Raw genomic sequence first — 19,128 nt, 5'->3', positions numbered from 1 at the left:
AAGGAGGATCTTGGTAATTATAGGCCAGTTAGCCTGACCTCAGTACCCAGTAAGGTAATGGAAGAGTTTATATTGAGTGTTATCTGTTATCGCTCCACACTTAGAGGATGGCCAGGGTATCAGACCTAGCCAGCATGGGTTTAGGAGGGGTAGGTCATGTTTGACCAACCTGATCTTCTTTTATGACCAGGTGACCCGCATGGTGGATGCAGGAAAGGCTATGGATGTTGTCAAATTGGATTTCAGCAAGGCCTTTCACACCATCTCCCACAGCATACTCCTGGAAAAGCTGGCAGCTCACAGTTTGGACAGGAGCACTTTTTGCTGGCTTAAGAACTGGCTGGATGGCCAGGCCCAGAGAGAGTGCTGGTGAATGGTGCTGCATCCAGCTGGTGGCCAGTCACTAGTGGTGTTCTTCAGGGGTCCGTGCTGGGGCCAGTTCTTGTCAATATTTTTATTGATGACACGGATGAGGATACTGAGACTTTCATTAGGAAATTTGCAGATGACACTATGCTGGGAGTGTGTATCAACCTGTTGGAAGGTAGGAGGGCTCTGCAGAGAATTGGAACAGTTGGATGGATGGGCAGAGTCCAGTAGGATGAAGTTTAATAAGTCCAAGTGCCAAGTCCTGCATTTTTGCCACAATAACCCCCTGCAATGGTATAGGCTGGGGACAGTGTGGCTGAAAAGTGCTCAGGTGGAAAAGGAACTGGGCGTACTGGTCAACAGCCAGCTGAACATGAGCCAGCAGTGTGCCCTGGTGGCCAAGAAGGCCAACAGTATCCTGGCCTGTATCAGGAATAGTGTGGCCAGCAGGACCAGGGAGGTCATCCTTCCCCAATATTTGGCACTGGTGAGGTCACACCTTGAGTACTGTGTCCAGTTCTGGGACCCTCAGTTTAGGAAGGATGTTGAGATGCTTGAGCACATCCAGAGGAGGGCAATGAGGTTGGTGAGGGGCTTGGAACACAAGTCCTATGAGGAATGACTGAGGGAGCTGGGGTTGTTTAGCTTGGAGAAAAGGAGGCTCAGACGACCTTATCACTCTCTACAACTTCCTGAAAGGTGGTTGTAGTCACGTGGGGGTTGGTCTCTTTCTCCAGGCAGCAACTGACAGGGCGAGAGGACAGGGTCTTAAGTTATGCCGAGGGAAATATAAGTTGGATATCAGGAAAAAGTTTTTTATAGAAAGGGTGATAAAGTACTGGAATGGTCTGCCGGGGGTGGTGGTGGAGTCACCATCCCTGGATGTGTTTAAAAAAAGACTGGATGTGGCACTCGGTGCCATGATTTAGTTGAGGTGTTAGGGCATGGTTTGGACTTGATGATCTTGAAGGTCTCTTCCAACCTAGTGATTATGTGATTCTGTGAAAACAGAAAATATTTGCGAAGATTTGTTTTCCCATGGAAGAGAGATTCTTTAAATGGGCATCTTAAAATCAATTAGTCCACATAGATCATTGATACAAAACAACCTTGCCTGCTGCATCTCAAGCATATTGCTTTCTTCTGTGTATCAGAATACTCTTTAAAAATGGACTGCATTTGTGTATGTCTATCATAAATCTTTTTGGTAAGTTAGAAAGCTGTGACCAAAACTGCAGGAAAAACAAAACTTTCTAACGACATATTTTCAGTCTAAGAGAATCAAGGCATCACTTTATTCTAGCCAGGATGTTTTTCTTGCCAAGATGTGCAACAGAAATAATTTCATCCACACATTGCCTGAGTTGTGCAGAGAAAATCATTCCATCACATGATCTTTGCTAGATTTTTGACATACTCATACAGTCCAAACCCAGAGAAAGTCATTGGTTCAATCTTCATTTGTCCCAAGTTATGCAGTTCTTAGTATTTGATTTCCTACTGATTATTGATCCCTTTGCCTTCAATGCTAAATAGGTTCTCATTCTTTTTTCTCATTCTTTGTTCTCTTATCTATCTTTTCCCAGACCAGCTATCTCTGTCCATGCCAGAGGTGATGTTTGGAGTTGATGGTTGTTATCTTTTGTATATCTCCTGTTCTTCTCCCAGTCTGTTGAGATGTTAAGCTCATCAGGCCTTGAGTAGTGAAACAGTCCTTTGAAAAGAAACTTCAATTCCTTTCCCCCTGGGCAAAGGAAAACAAAACCCTTGACTAAAGTTATATAAACATTTAAAACCTTGTATCATTTCCAACAAAACTAGTTAAAAAAATTACATAGACAATATCAAAAGGAATATTAAAAAAACCAACTTCTTGCTAAGTTTCTTTTAACATGGACTGTGTGAGATAATGACTCTCACTTTTAAAATTTTAATGGTTTGTTAAACTTTAACAAAAATGCAACAAAGGACTGAATAAGGAAAAATTACAGTGCTGGGAGTCTCCATGACTAGCAGCCAGGTGCTTGTCTACAAATTGGATGCTCTGACTTTTATACCCTTAGCGCCTCCCAAAGTTTATTCAGTTAACTCCTTCTGTGCTGTCTATTGGTGGAGATCACTTTCTTACATCTTGATTGGAGGTCAGGTGTTATTATGATGGGCCTCCTAGTAGTAAGCTGGCCCTCCTCAAATGCCTTGACTACCAAAGCTATTACAAGGGGGAGGGGAAGAGGACTATGGGAGGACATATTACAATAACATCTCTATACATCTTAACATACACACCATATCTATTTCTTAATTGTGAGAGCCAACCATCACATTACTCATTCATAACAACTGTAACCACTTGTAATGGTTCTAAAAAGAAAAACTCAGTGGGGAAAAAAAAGTTAATACTCCTCGAGCTCCTCCCCCCTGCCCAAGTGGAGGGGAAAACAGGACTGTGAGAAGTAAAAAAAACCCATTAGTCACAATTTTACTGAGGCAAAAGGTGCAAACAATACAACAATACAGAGAGAAAAATGGTTTATCTATAAAATCAGCAAAGGCAAAACGTCACCTGGCCCCCCACCCCTAGGGGAAAACCAAAATGGTAGCTCCCCCCACGCTGTCTGCCACGTGGCACCTGGGAGAACAGGCAGCACACCGGAGAGGGTCTTGTGGCTCAAACCTCCTCCCCCCAGACTGGGAACAATAGAAAAACAGGAACAAAATGAAACCCAATGAGATATTTCAAACCAGGAACTATGCTGCCAAGATGCACGGTCCTGGGCAAGCTCCCTCCCCCAGGCAGCAGCAGTGGTAGTGGCAGTGGGGCATGCTGTCACTGTCTGGATCTTCCCTTACTTGTGGTGAGTGTCTCTCCCCGACAGCGAGTGGCAATGGCAGTGGGGAGTGCTGAGTCGTTCTCTCAGTGAAGGCAGCAGCAAACCGGCAGGCAACATGCAGCTGGATCCTGAGCAGGCTCTGGCTGCACACAGATTGACTGAACTGGGGGCCACCCCCTGCTGCTCCATTTTCCAAGGCAATCTCTGAGTCAGAAGCTGTCTTTTCAAGGCTTTGCGCTCCATGGCTGGAGAAAATGATGAACCGGGGACCTGTGGTGACGATGTGGTCTGGAAAGCCCCAGTCCCTCCCCAGCTCCAGGCCAGAGAAAGAATGGCAGACCTTATGCTTCCCACTACTGCCTTAAAAAAAGACAATGCACTAAAGATAATGTAGAAGAGTCTAGAATACATGATTTTGTTATCCCTAATGCTAAACTCTGCCTTCTATCCCTGTAACTAGGTCACCACTGTTGTAAGATTCCAAAAGGTTAGTGCATCTATGGAAAGAATATGGGAACAGATCCATTTTCTGTCCCGCTTAGTCACTGAGGAACATGAGTGCTTTCAAAAAATTAGAAAATAAGTAGAAAACTGAGACTATGAAACTGTCATGGTTTAGGAATGGTACTCCTCAATTTAGTTCTCCCAATGAGACTTTGCAAACAAGACTGCTGCTTAGTCATTTCTCCCACCCCCTCTTCCACCCCCCCCTCACGGTGGGTGGCCAGAGAGGAGAACTGGATGCACAAAAGGCAAAAAGTATCAGTGAAGACTAAGAAGTACTGGGTAAAGGTTATACTGCGGAAACTGGATGAATGATGAGTCCTCAGATTTTTCATGCAAGCAGTTTGAGTGCTAACATCAAAAGTAATGTTCCAAGATTGATATTATATTAGTGGAAGGAAACTAAACCAAATATTTAGCAGTTTTAGCACCACACATCATGCATACTTGAGTCTTTTTCTGCATTAAATTCATGCTTTTGCATCTCATTAGGCTTCAGTAGAATTACTTTTGTTTTTATGGGATTGAGAAAAAAAGCCAATAGATGAGATCCTGGTTTTAAATCTCTTTTCGACCAGAAATTAGAAGCCGGTAAAAGATACCAACTGACAAAGACTCAGAGAAAGAAAAAATGTAATCTACAGCAAAGTATAGTACCTCTGGGGAACAAGACACCATAGCCTAGACGTAGCATAAAGACTTGAAATCTGTGTGAAGGGTTAGTACTTTTTTAAGAAAAGCAGCTTTGTTGTCAAGAGCTGTATGTCAGTAGGATACAAGTAGTCATAAGTCTACCAAGGGAACCAGAAACATTTTTTATTGAGGAAAGAATGTTCCTATGTTTCTTTTAAAAGGCTGAATTAGATTTCTGCTGGATATGCGTCACTGGTATATATTGAACTTCATTTCAGAGGTTTTTGCCACATAGTGCAAAGTCATATTAGTTCTGGGGCAGGACAAGCAGAACTGAGAAACAAAGCTATTTAAAATCTTCATCTATTTTTTAGTAATTACATGTCTAAATTATTAACTGAAAATAGTAAATACCTTTTATGATGCTCCTGATGTATAATACTTGAGCATCTGTCAATTATGATGAATTTCCAATGAAAGCTTAAGAGCAACTTCTGAATACTAAGTCCATCTTTTACCTATGTTAGCATTTTGATATCAGCTGGCCATACTTTCAGAGCTCAAGAACAATAAAATAAATAATATCTGAATATATTGTGTATCGGTTTGTCGCAAGTAGTGAGCAAATACTTGGAGTATCATTCTTTTGGAAGACTATAAAGCAAATTGAATACATAACTGGGCTTCAGCAAAAAATACAAAATATTTTGGGAAAAAATATATCTTCCTGTTTCATAAGAGTACTGGCTTGCGCTTAGTTGAATACCATTTTGTAAAAATTTTGTTATCAGACAGTAGAAACCCTTTATGATCTGTCCAGTTTTGGGATGGGTGAACATGATGTTCCAGAAGAAAATAAACTTTGTTAGAACTTGGAGACTTGAATTCTTAGAATAGAGAACATATATTCTCCATATCTCAAAGACAAACATTTTTTCAGATTGAACTTGGGGTTCTTGATTTCCCTATGAGTAGACAATAGTTGCAAGCATAAAATTTTGTTAAGTAATGAGTTGTAGCATTCTCCTGGACTGCCTAAAAAGAGAGGTGACAGGTTGTACATGTGAAAGCAGGACAAATTACTTTAAAATTAACAAACCCAGTCCTTATTTTATGTACTTACCTGATTTAAAATGGAAAGGGGTCTGTGTCCTTACTGAAATGAGTCTAGTCTGAAATGTAGACTAAATTTGAGAATAGAATCCCTTCTTTTTTTTTTGCTAAGTTTTCATCTGTTCTTTTACTTTCTTAGTGTATGTACATATAAATGAATCTCTCTAAAAGACAAGTTTTCTTCCTCCTTCCCATTCTTTCTGCTCCTATCAGTCTAACTCTGTCAAGTTGCTTAAGAAATGATAATTTTAAAGCAAGCATATTATATGCCCTAAAATTAGATCTGAAAAATGAGAACTTTCTTAAAATGTAGCCTAATTAAATGTAAATTTTCATAAGAATATTTTATCAATTTCAGCTGCATAATACTGGATTAGGATATGCTTATTCTGAAATAATGGCCCATATACTCATTTATTAATTTACCTTCTCTCATAGAATTCCGATTACTATTTTTGTTAGTTTGAACACACCTTAACATCATTCAATTATAACCACACATTGGTAAGATGGCCAGTCTGAAAAATTATTCCTGTTATCACATTCACAATATATGAATGTCTTGGTTTGAAAAGACGGGTGTCTGCTATGGCAGGCAGGAGCCTCCCTTGAAATGTAAACCCCCTCTCTCCAAATTATTATAATTTTGAAATTCAAGGGCTCTCAAGCAAAGATATGGGAATAGGAATAACAGTTCTTTACTAGGAAAATTAAAAACACAAATGTAATAGTACAAAAAAGAAAACAAACTACTGACAGAGTCAGAATACAACCTAACACCCTGTGGGTCAGGGTGTTGGCAGCAGTCTGATTAAATGGTGGCTGCAGTCCTCCTGGAGTGACAGATGCGATTCTGTTGAAGCAGTGATCCTGTATAAGGGTGTAGTTTTCCTCTGAAGGTCCAGTGGTGGTGTAGATGGGCCTGGTCTTCCTCTGAGAATCCAGTGGAGAAGAAAGCTGCTCCTCTGGGAATCCAGTGGGAGAAGGCTGACTGTGGTGTTCCAAATCTCAGATTATATCTAGGTAGGAATGCTTGGCTCCTCCCTCTGGGCAGAGCATCTCACAAGGGGATGATGTAATTTTATCAGTCATGCAGTGAGACTCAATGGCCCATTAACAGAAGATATCTCCTCTGAGGGAGGATGGGTAGTGGAAGAGATAAAGAAAACTGCACCACCTGGTTTTAACAGATGGCTCAATTAACAGAAGATAACTGCCCCACCTCTAACAGATGGCAATAAAATACACACTCAGCTACACTTTTCAACCTAAGACATTTTCCACCCCTTATTCTATTACCATCTGCATCTTAGCCAAATCAATAAACTCTACACAGTGAAACTTTACATACAGTTTTCACTTAATAATAGGTTTCCCCGTGGTACACAATGGGCTTCTCCATCTTTCTGTATTACCCACTAAGTGTAACCAGGTCCTTGAGCAAAAACAATCCTGCAGATGGGTTCATCTTTGCCTGCGGTCAGACTAATCCAGTCTTTCCTAAAATACCTTTTATGTGTACCATAGGGACTTTATGTCCATCCACTGTGTGCAAGGGTTCAGACTCGGCAGGACTAGCGCTATTGATGGACCCATGGGTGTTGACCATCCAGGTGGCTTTTGCCAAGTTAATGTCTCAATTTCTAAAGGTTACCCTGCCACGTTCCTTCAGGGTGGTCTTAAGCAGTCCGTTGCACCAATCAACTTTCCCAGCAGCTGGTGCATGATAAGGGATATGATATATCTTTTCAATACCATGTTCTCTGGCCCAGGTGTTTATAAAGCCATTCTTGAAATGGGTCCTGTTGTCTGACTCAGTTCTCTCCAGGGGTGCCATGTCTCTACAGGACTTGTTTTTCCAGGCCCAAGATGGTGTTCTGGGCAGTAGTGTGAGGTACAGCGTAGGTCTCCAACTAGCCAGTGGTGGCTTCCACCATGGTCAGCACATAGTGCTTACTGGGGCAGTGTGATGTAGTCAATCTGCCAGGCCTCCCCATAGTTATATTTGGACCACTGCCCACCATACTATAGGGGTTTCACCCGCTTGGCCTGCTTGATCTCAGCACACATCTCACAGTCATGGATAAAGTGAGAAATACTATCCATGGTTAAATCTACCCCTTGGTCTCATGCCTTATAGGCGGCATCTCTGCCCTGATGACTTGAAGCATCATGAGCCCACTGAGCTAAGAACAGCTCTCTTTTGTGTTGCTGATCTAAGTCTGTCTTTGACACCTCTATCTTTGTAGCCTGATTTACCTGCTCATTGTTTTGGTGCTCCTCATTAGCTCTACTCTTGGGAACATGGGAATCTACATGACAGACTTTCACAGGTAACTTCTCTACCTGAGTGGCAATGTCTTTCTACTCATCGGCAGCTCAGACTGGTTTTCCTCTACATTGCCAGTTGGCCTTTTTACACTTTTCTAGCCAGCCCCACAGAGCATTGGCTATCATTCGTGAATCAGTTTAGAGGTAGAGCTTTGGCCACTTCTCTCTTTCAGCAATGTCCAGGGCCAGCTGAACGACCTTAGTTCAGCAAGTTGGCTTGATCCACCTTCTCCTTCGGTAGCTTGTGCAACTTGTCTTGTGGGGCTCCATACGGCTGCTTTCTACTTCTAGTTCATCTCTACGATGCAACAAGAAACATCTGTGAAAAGAGCGTATCGTGTTTCTTCTGCTGGTAGTCTGTTTTACAGTGGAGCTTCTTCAGCCTGTGTCACTTGTTCCTGCTCTTCTTCATCAGTGAGACTAAAGTTTTCAACTTCCAGCACGTTTGTAATTATTTCCAAAGTCCCAGGGCAATACAGGCACGCTGTGTGATGAGGGTAGATGTCGCCCTGGTTTTTTGAGATTTTCTAAGCCTTCTGATGTTGACATTCTTGTAGTGAACTTTCTCACACACTTTCTGTAAATAACTCATTGTTTTTCATTCCTTTATGGAGGAGGAGAGAGTTGATGGACTGTTGGTTTGACCTGTGCCATTGCAGAGGTGTTACTGTCACCTTCCAATCCACTGTCACTTTTGTAAAACTATAAATATTGGAGTCAGAGAATAAAACTTCCCTTTTTTCCTTCACCTTGAGAGAGGTGGTGTGCTTGTGTTCTTTCGTGTCCGTCAGCGACAGGTAATCCATTTGCTCCATGTGGCATCAGTGGCATGGTGGGTAGAGGAAACCTTTCCTTTAAACATCCATCTCAGCAGTGGTAGTCAGGGTGCCAGGAGGAGTTGTGCTTCCATGCCAATCACCTCTGAGGCAGCTTGAACTCCTTCACAGGGGGCCAAGATTTCCTTCTCTGTTATAGTGTAGTTGGCTTCAGATCCTCTGTAGCTTCGACTCCAAAATCCCAGTGGTCAGCCTCGAGTCTCTCTAGGCACCTTCTGCCACAGGCTCCAGGACAAGCCATTTTTCCTGGTGGCAGAGTAAAGCACATTCTTCACCTCTGGTCCCGTCCTGACTAGGACAAGGGCTACTGGCTGAATGATCTCCTGCTCGATCTGGGCGAAGGCTTGTTGCTGTTCAGAGACCCAGTGGAAATTGTTCTTCTTGCAGGTAACCAGGTAGAGAGGGCTCACAATTTGACTGTACTCAGGAATGTGCATTCTCCAAAAACATGGCGCCTAGGAAAGCTTGTGTTTCCTTCTTGCTGGTCAGTGGAGACATCACAGTGATCTTATTGATGACATCAGTGGGAAACTGACACTGTCCATCTTGCCACTTTACTCCTAGGAATTGGATCTCTCAGGCAGGTCCTTTGAAGTTGCTCTTGATGGCGAAGCCAGCTTTCAGCAGAATATGGATGATGCTCTCTCTCAAATGCTTCCATTGCCGTGTTCCCACACACAATGATGTCATCAATGTACTGGAGATGTTCTGGAGCTTCACTCTTTTCTAGTGCAGCTCAGATCAGTCCATGGCAGATGGTGGGACTGTGTTTCCACCCCTGGGGCAGTCGGTTCCAGGTGTACTGCACTCCCCTCCAGGTGAAGGCAAACTAAAGCCTGCACTCTGCTGCCAGAGGAATAGAGAAAAATACATTGGCAATGTCAATAGTGGCATACCACCTCGCTGCCTAGTCTCCAGCTTGTACTGGAGTTCCGGCATGTCTGGCACAGCAGCGCTCAGTGATGGAGTCACTTCATTCAAGCTACGATAGACCACCGTCAGTCTCCATTTTCTGTCAGACTTGCGCACAGGCCAAATGGGGCTGTTGAAAGGGTGAATGGGTTTTGCTGAGCACCCCTTGGCTCTCCAGCTCACAGATCATCTTATGGATGGAGATCACAGCATCTTGATTCATCCGATACTGCCCGTGGTGCATCATTGAGGTGGCAATTGGTACTCGTTGCTTTTCCACCCTCAGGAGTCCTACTGCAGATGGGTTTTCTGATAGTCCAGGCAAGATGTTCAATTGCCTAATGTCCTCTGCCTCTACAGCAGCTATTTCAAAAGCCCACCTGAGTCCCTTTGGGTCTTTGTAATAGTTATTCTCAAGAAAGTCTTTGCCTAGAATACACGGGCCCTCTGGGCTGGTCACAATAGGATGTTTCTGCCACTCCTTCCCAGTCAGGCTTCCCTTGGCTTCCAACAGGGTCAATTGCTGTGACCTCCCCCATTACCCCAGCAATGGAAACAGGTTCTGCCCCCACATGTCCCAATGGCATTAGGGTACATTGAGCACTAGTATCAACTAATGTTTCAAATTTTTGTGGCTCTGATGTGCCAGGCCATTGGATCCACACTGTCCAGAAGATCCAGTTTTCCCGTGCCTCTTCCTGGCTAGAGGCAGGGCCCCTCTAGCCCTGGTTATCATTCCTTTCCTGGGCATACATGCTAGAGGTACCTTCAAGGGGATCTGACAGATCATACCCAGCAGCTCAGTCATGAGAGGCTGAGGCTGCTTTCACTTTAGTGGAACTCCCTCAGTTAGTGTTTCCCTCCTTGTGTTGACACACCCATTCTGCCAGGACAGAAGTAGGTTTCTGTTGTATTGCACTAAATAGTTTATTTAGTTGTTGTTTTGCACTGGGTTTGGTATTTTGCACTGAATAGTATGTTTGTATCCTCATGGGTTTCCCCCCTCATATCCCATGGTCTTCCCCTCTCCCCTAAGCCCCAGTAGTGGTGGTCTCTCCCCATGTTACTCCTCCCCTCACCCCTCCCCTCACTTGTATCACATTGGCTGTGGCCCCTCTCCTCTGCCTCCCTTTCCCTGGATTTAAAATCTCCTGCCATCAGACATTCCAGCCTCTTTCCCCCCAGGGACACCGCCTTTATTCCCAGGCGGCTTCTATCCAGAATAAAGTGGGACTCTGGTCCCAAGAGGAAAGAGTGCCTCGAGTATTTTTATTTTGTCCTTGTAAGACTGCAAGGGGCCAAGGTCCAGAGCTAGCCGGATCGGACCCCCGAAAAGGCCCCAGAGATCACTCTTACAGGTTTCACATCTCATGTCTTCCCCATGGTCACCCATTAAGAACCACAGGTCAGCTCGGAGGGTGTGCCATATCTCTCTATCGGGGGGACGTTGGGCTCTGATTTTGCTGCCTTTGACTTTCACTGGTGCCATATAGGAACTGTTCCTCCTCACCTCCTCCCTCATCTCCTCTTGGAGGCTTCTAATTACAGCAGGGACATGGGCCTACATCAGGCCATTGATCATACTCTCATAATTTCTAAGCTTGTTGGTGACAGAACCTACTGTCTCGGTTGTTATCGGCATTAATAGTTGCAATGAAGGTGGTGTATAGAGATGGCCCTAGATTTGCCAGTCTACAACAGTTGCCCTGTGCACCTGGCTTTGTCAGGGTCATTATCATGCTGTCCATCCCTCCCAAAGAGTACCTCCAATACTGCTGCTTCTCTCAGCTGTTGGATCCCTTCCTCAAGGGTCTTCTAGCGCATTCTATGATGGTGCCCTTGCATTCTCTCCCTGTGGACAAACCTCTCTTTGATGCTCATTAAAAGCCGCTCCCAGAGGGAAAGGGGACCCTGGCTTCCTTATGAATACCTGATTCACACCTGAGTCCTGGGTCAAGGGTCCCACATTCCTTGCCTCACCACCATCTTGTTGCACACCTGTACCCATAAGGTCTCAGACCCAAAATTACCAGGTTATATAAGCCTGATGTCCCTGTCGTATGTCTTTGTGCAGATTACAGAGACTTTCATATGTCAGGGACTTTGTGATGATCTCAACTGTTGGCTCCCCTGCAGGTTGTGAAGACGCTCCATTCTTATCCTTATCTGGCTGTTTTGTTTTCATCTTGGACTTCCTCATTTCCACAGGGGCAACTGTTGCTGGCTGTGACCGCCCTTGCAGTTCAGCTGGAACGTGGACAGTTGTAACATCTGTGGGTTCCACTGCTGCACCCTTAAACTCTCCCTCTTTGAGGCAGGAGGAGGGTTTCTCACCAGCTGGAGAAATGTACTCTTTCAGCATCTGGCTCATCTCACATATCTCCTTTACCAGAACTCCCACCCAATCTGGGTGTTTTATTTCTGAGGTGGGCTGTGGGGCATGGTCAGGCTCTGGGGCAGCATCCCTAGTCCCCAGGGCAGTGTCAGGTTCTGTGGCAGCATCCCTACTTTCTGGGATAGGTGTCAGGGTGGTTATGCAAGTCAATCTTCCCTTATCTCTGAATGCTAAATAGAACAGGCTTAACAGGCGTATCAGCAACATCAACCACTGTATGATGTCATTAGCATTTAGAGAAGATTTGAACCCATCGAAAACTGGTGGGGCAGACCCAAAGAGATGGTTAAAGGGTTGGGAGAAAACTTCCCCCGGTGTCATTTCCTCACAGTAGGTACCATTATTAAAGTAACCCCAAAAACATACAGTTAGTGTGTGATAGCTCTGACTCCATGTGCCTGCCTTCCAGAGGAAGTTAAATATCCATGAATTCCTCCCCCTATTAGCCCATAAAGCAAACTGAATAACAGCCACAATAGCCTTAGTTATAGGAACCATGTTTAGATAAGGGCATTCAAATGGGAGAAATATAGCCATGACCACATGCCACCCGAACCAGGGTAAGCTAGACCACATGGTGACACTTAACAAGTTTTCTGTATCCAGCACACAAAAAATTAGGTTACTCAAGAACTGCTATTTCTTTTTCACCCTTTTTCTCTCGATACCCTCGAGCCTCACATTGGGCGCCAAAATCTGTCTTGGTTTGCTAAGGCAGGCAAGACACGTCCTTAAAATGGAAAATGTAAAACCCCTCCCTCCAAATTATTATAATTTTGAAATTAAGGGCCTTTCAGGGAAAGATATGGGAGTAGGAATAACAGTTCTTCATTAGGAAAAAATAAAAATAAAAATGCAGTAATACAAAACAACAGTGAAAGAATCAGAATACAACCTGACACCCTGTGGGTCAGGGTGTTGGCAGCAGTCTGATTAAATGGTGGCTGCAGTCCTCCTGGAGTGACAGATGCGGTTCTGTTGAAGCACTGATCTTGTAGAAGGGTGTAGTTTTCCTCTGAAGGTCCAGTGGTGGTGTAGATAGGCCTGGTCTTCCTCTGGGAATCCAGAGGAGAAGAAAGCTGCTCCTCTGGGAATCCAGTGGGAGAAGGCTGACTGTGGTGTTCCAAATCTCAGATTATATCTAGGTAGGAATGCTTGGTTCCTCCCTCTGGGCAGAGCATCTCACAAGAGGATGATGTAATTTTATCAGTTATGCAGTGAGACTCAATGACCCATTAACAGAAGATATCTCCTCTGAGGGAGGATGGGTAGTGGAAGAGATAAAGAAAACTGCCTAATTAACAGAAGATAACTGCCCCACCTCTAACAGATGGCAATAGAATACACACTTAGCTACACCTTTCAACCTGAGAAAATGAACTATTTGTAAACATAGAAAATGAAATAAATTGTTTTCTTTGTTTCAAATTAGGTTCATGCACAGTTAGTTCGAGAAGTCGATGTAGAGAAGGTGTCAACTTTTGAGAACCCCTATGTAGATGCACTGAGAAGTTTATGGAATGACCCTGGAATCCAGGAATGTTATGATAGACGACGAGAATATCAGTTATCAGATTCAACAAAATAGTAAGTATATAGTGGCTACAAATAACTGTATCTTATTTTCTGTTCTTTCTATCAAATTAATTCATACTTTTTATCTTTGTATACTGTATTTTTATGTACTTACACGTACAGTTTCTTTATGTGTGTGTGCAAGGATCTGCGTGTGCATGCATATTCAGCGCAAACCTGCACTGAATTATGTGAATGTAAAGACTACTGTAAGGAAGGTAGTGAATCTAGTTTAGTATTATGTGTGTGTTTCTCAAAACATAAGTGTATGATAATTTGAAATCTTACATTATTACTAGGAAAGTGCAATCAAAGGTAGACCTCTATGCAAATCACAAAAATTGCAACGCCCTTGAACATCTGTTTTCCTTGTTTAAAATAGCAATGCAATTTAACATTGGACCCTGAGCATTGTCTAAATGTCATCTCCAAGAAATTCAGATGCTCTGAGTAATATACTACAGAGGTCTGGTAAAATTTTTCATCTGGTAAAAAAAAACAATAGTTAAGTCAATGGAACATGGCCATACACATAACAAAAATCTGGAGATTTATCTGCATAGTAGCCTGAGGGTCCTTATCTAGCACAATCCTTTATATGTGATTGAGTCAAGAAAAACTTTAAAATACCTTGCTGATACAGTTTAGGCAGCTAGAGAGCTACTAGTGTGTTAATTAGGTCTGCTGAGATTGGCTCAAATGCTCTCTAATTACCATACATTTTGCTTCTGCTTTATCAGCCTCTCACGCGGGCTGTTCTATGTTAGGTCACGTGTAGGGGGGTGAGGGGCAAGGAGACAGAGACCACTCTCCCCAGATGTTCATGTGGCACAGAGACCTTTATTTTCCATGCCCTCCCTTATATAGAGGATTTGAAAGACCCAGTCCGGGTGCTCTCATTGGTTTGAACTCCACACCCCTTCGGGTCCTGGACCACTGAAATGGCTGTAGTCTTATGAGAGATCTGATTGGCCAAAACCCTTCTCACTCAGCCCAGGGGCTGGAAACATGGCACCAACATCTCACCCTTTGTTTTCTATAAATTTTGATTTACGTTATAGCTGCAGCATTTATGTCCAGGACCCGATAGGGGAGAGCTCAGGTAAATATGCCACAGGCATTAGGCTTATAGGTTACAGATTGCAACTTTTTTTTAAAAGCAGCAAACCATTTAACCAATGAAGAAAATGAAACCGTCTGTAAGAACAAGAATCATTCAACCCTTATTAAAGAAAAAAAAACAAAAACAAACCCAACTGGAAAACTAGGAAACAATCTGTAGACAAGGAAAACAGTTTGTAAACAGAGAAATAATTTGTAAACAGATTGAGTCTTTATGTGAACTGTAGTCCCAGATTTCCATGAGGTAGTCATCAATCACTCTGATCACATGGCTCTGTGATGTCTGCTGAGGGTTTATCAGGAGGGTGCTGTCTGTGGTCCTGAGCAGGACACAGTGCAGGTCGGATGCATCTGGCAGGTACCCAACATGTCTCACGGTCTGTTGGAACACATACATATCCCCGACCCCAAGTAATGAGATCCCAAGGACCCTCCTATGTATTGGTAAGGAGGTTGTGTACCATTACCTTGGGTTTGGGCAATTGAACATTGCAGGATGATTGTAGTGATAAGAAGTGATTTAAGATAACTGGATTCTAATACTTTTAGGTGATTCAATGTGTATATACCTTTAGCTATTCTGCTTTGTGGAGTCTCACCACACATACCTCCCTTCTGTTTATTAAGTATACCTTTTAAGGCACCATGTGCCCTTTCCACTATGGCTTGTCCAGTTGGTAAATGAGGGATATGGGTTTGGTTTGATACACCCCAGAGCTGTAGAAATTGCCTGGTTTTCTGTGAGATGTATGCAGGGCCATTATCAGTTTTGATGGTTTGGGGAATGCCCAAGGATGCACAAGCTGATCGCCAGTGTGCGATGGCATCCTGTCCTCTTTCCCCTGTGTGTACTGTAGCCCATGTTGCTGAGGAAAAGGTGTCAATTGAGACATGGGTGTATTTAAAATGGCCAGATTCAGGGATGCGTGTGACATCAGTTTGACAGATTTGCAAAGCACGCAGTCCATGGGGGTTCACTCCCATCTGAAATGGTGCAGCGTGACCTTGACAGTCAACACAGATGCTAACAATATTATGAGCCTCTGTGTTTGACAGCTGAAATTGCCACTGTAATGCTCAAGCACCTTGGTGGAAAAAACTGTGTGATGCCTTTGCTTGTGCCAGCAAATCTGGTTTTGGTGCTGTCCAAGCATAGATAGCTAGCATATCTGCCCTGGCATTGCCCTCTGTGATAAAATCTGGTAAATTTGTGTGGCTCCTGATGTGTAGGATGTAGTACAGGTAAGTCCTGGCCTGGATGGTTAGACATAGAAATTTTAGCAATTTAAACAGTTGCTCATTATCAATCTCTTTTAGTAGTGTTCAGTCTAACCTTTGTGCAATGTCAGCCACATATGCAGAATCAGTTATGACATTTAGGGGAGAGTGGGGAAAACATGGAAAAGCCATAGCTACAGCCTGTAGCTCTACTATTTGAGGTGATCCATTCTTGTGTCCCTCCAATGTTTGCCACTCACTCTCCTCTATCTATGTCACAATGGCCTTTCCTGTTTTCCCAGAGCCATCAGTTAACACTGTAACACCCTTTAGGGGTGTTCAGCTATTTAGGGGTTTTAGAGTGTAGTTTCAACACTTAGCTTTAGTGATTTATGGCTTGGTAAGTGGTAAGTGATTTGTCCAGTAAAGTTTTGAAGGGTGCATTGCAAGGCTGTGCAGTTAGCAAGACTCCACTTGAATTCCTCTTGTTTTATAGGAATAATAATTTGTGCAGGGTCTTTTGCATTCACTTGCAGACACCTGTGACGGCATTTAATGATTAGCTGTGCAGTTAGCTCAGACACAGTAGGTGCCGACTTTTTTGATCGGTGAGGTAAGAATACCCACTGTAGGATGTGCAAAGGGTCAGGCCATTGTGTGTTCCACTATCCAATAATGCCCGTAATATGAGAGTCAGCAATGATAAAGAATATGGTGATACATACCTCTAGGCATATCCGGTGGACCTGTCTGTTTGTGATAGCTTGCTCTACTGTTTCGAGAGCAGCTTTTGCGTCTGAGGTTAGTTTTCTGGGGGAAGTTAATTCGGGATCCCCTTTCAGGAGGTCAAATAAGAGTGCTAATTGTGAACTATTTACTCCCAGATATGGTCTGACCCAGTTTATAGTACCCAAAAGTTTCTGTGCATCATTTAAATTCTCAACCTTGGTTGAAAATTGAATTGGCTGTGGCTGTATTGTTTTGTTCATAAATTTAAGTCCCAAATATTTCCAGGATGCTTGTTATTGCACTTTAACTGACGCCATCTGTAGCCCAAATGATTTCAGTGCTGGCAGCAGGTTTGGCTGAATCTGTAAGAGTTCCCATTTTGTTTGGGATGCAACCAAAATGTCATCCATGTAATGATAACAGTATGCCCCTGGAAACTTCTCTCATGGATGAGAGTGCTTGTGCAACATACCACTGGCAGATACTGGAACTGTTGCACATTCCTTGTGGAAGTACACGCCATCGATAACACTGTGCTGGTGCAGCGTTATTAATGGAGGGCACCGTAAAGGCAAACTTTGAGGTATCGTTTGGGTGCAGTAGAATAGTGAAAAAGCAATCTTTTAGGTCCACAATCAGGATGTCCCAGGAGCCAGGTATCATTGTAGGGGAAGGCATACCGCCTTGCAAAGCCCCTGTTTTGCGGAGAAAAGAAGAAACCTCACAACTTTATAAAAGTTGTAAAGCTCGGTATGTTTATTTGCGGCGCCGGACACATGCGGAGAAAACTCTCCTCAAAAAGGCATGCGTACCTCTGAGAACTTCAGGTCTTTTTTTTATCTCCCTCTCAAATACATATGCATACAGTTTCACAATAGATTCATACATATTCATTTTTTATGGGTCTCTTGTGACTTTTACCACTAGTTCCTTTTTATCAGAAAGAATTCCGAGGTCAGGCTGACTTGCCCTTACAGCAGTCCCTGTCTCTCTCTATCATCTTCTGTCTCCTCCCCTTTATCTCTGTCCTTCGCTGAAGTAACTTCACTGAGCTTAGGTCTTGCAGCCTGGCTAAATAACTACGATTTCTAACCACAGGCTCAACTCAAAAATGTACATTTCACCTAAATTAAAATGGATTTCTATCTTGCAAAATTTTCACTTTGCTTCAGCCTCCATGCCCTCCATCACTGAATTGATTCTTCTCAGGTCATGGAGCAATCTCCATATACCCAATTTCTTTTTTACCACAAATAAAGGGGCATTCCAGGGGCTCATAGAGGGTTCTATGTGTCCTTGTGCTAGTTGTGCTTTTACAAGTGTTTTTAGGGCATTTAACTTTTCTTCCTCAAGGGGCCACTGTGGTATCCACACAGGCTGATCTGTAAGCCATTTTAAGGCTGGTGTGGAACACCTTGCACCCTTCAACACAGCGGCCCCTGTTAAAAATCCCTTCCTACCCGGACCCCCCATGCAGACAGAACATCCCTCCCCTACAGGTTCAACGGTGCAGTAGTGATGTATGGCCATATTGTAGCCGTTTGGCCCTCAGGATTCTTTATCAGCACAGGACTGCTGCTTCAGCATCTGTGTGACCCCTCCTAGGCCAGCAATGGCAGATCCCAAAGGTGTAGTAGGCCACGATGGTGGTCACATGTTGGCAGAGATGATGGTGATGTCTGCTCCTGTGTCAACCATCCCACTGACCTTTATCTGTGAGGGCTTTGCCTTAGGCATCATCATAGTACAAACCATGTTGGGTCTTTGATTACTCACGATCTGAGTCCAGTTCACCTGGGGTTGCCCTGTGGATCCAAAGCCTTGATCTTCTTGCTTTCTAGAGTCTGTTTTGGGGATATAAGACTTAAAAGGGACAAGTTGAGCAATTCTAGTTTTTTCAGGAATGGTCTAATGGTGGAGTAGAGTTTGAAGCCATTGCATGTATTTGTCCAGCAAAACTTGTATCGATAACAATAGGGTACAATTATACCTTGCATTGTGGTACTGGACTTTCCAATTAACAGTGTACTTAATTCTTCCCCGATCGGCCCCCAAGTCTAGAGAGGGACCCTGTGTACCTGTGAAGTGCATATAGTTATTGTGACAGAGTTGGACACATCCATTCCAGTTGCTCCTCGAGTCCCTCTTGTGAGCTGATCACATAGGCTTGTGCTGAGGCGTGGGAAATTACTTGTGCCGCCAAGCGATTTCTGTCCTTGCTCGGTATCCTGTTTTCCCGGTTCTTAAGAAATTGACCATTAGCATGAAGTCTTGACATGCATACCTTGGCCACATGTCCGGTCCTTCCTCATCAGCTACAGTTGGTATATGCTCTGTTCTGTCCTTGAAACATCCCCCGTGGAAAGGACTTTTGGGGACAGTTTGCTCTCAGGTGGCCTTGCTGACCACACTGGAAGCATTGAGGTGCTACCTTTGCAGCTGCTGTTATAGAATCTGCTTACATAGTCATGTTATGAAAATTGGATCCAACCTTAGCACAGGCATTTATCAGGTCATTTAGTGATGGGTTCTCATTAGGTAACAGTTCTACCACCCTCCG

The 19,128-nt window shown here is 43.6% G+C and overlaps 1 protein-coding gene across 1 annotated transcript in view; it reads left to right on the top strand.

Moving 5' to 3' along the window:
* Nucleotides 1-19,128, top strand: part of LOC134431409 (guanine nucleotide-binding protein G(q) subunit alpha) — a 190,918-nt gene that overhangs the window by 116,588 nt on the left and 55,202 nt on the right. Inside the window, exon 3 of the mRNA XM_063179426.1 lies at nt 13,357-13,511. Coding sequence (XP_063035496.1) covers nt 13,357-13,511 — 155 coding nt within the window. The remainder of the gene's footprint in view (nt 1-13,356; nt 13,512-19,128) is intronic.

Source organism: Melospiza melodia, chromosome W, assembly GCF_035770615.1.
Source record: "Melospiza melodia melodia isolate bMelMel2 chromosome W, bMelMel2.pri, whole genome shotgun sequence".
Lineage (NCBI taxonomy): Eukaryota > Metazoa > Chordata > Aves > Passeriformes > Passerellidae > Melospiza > Melospiza melodia.
This window is presented reverse-complemented; position numbering and strand designations above follow the sequence as displayed.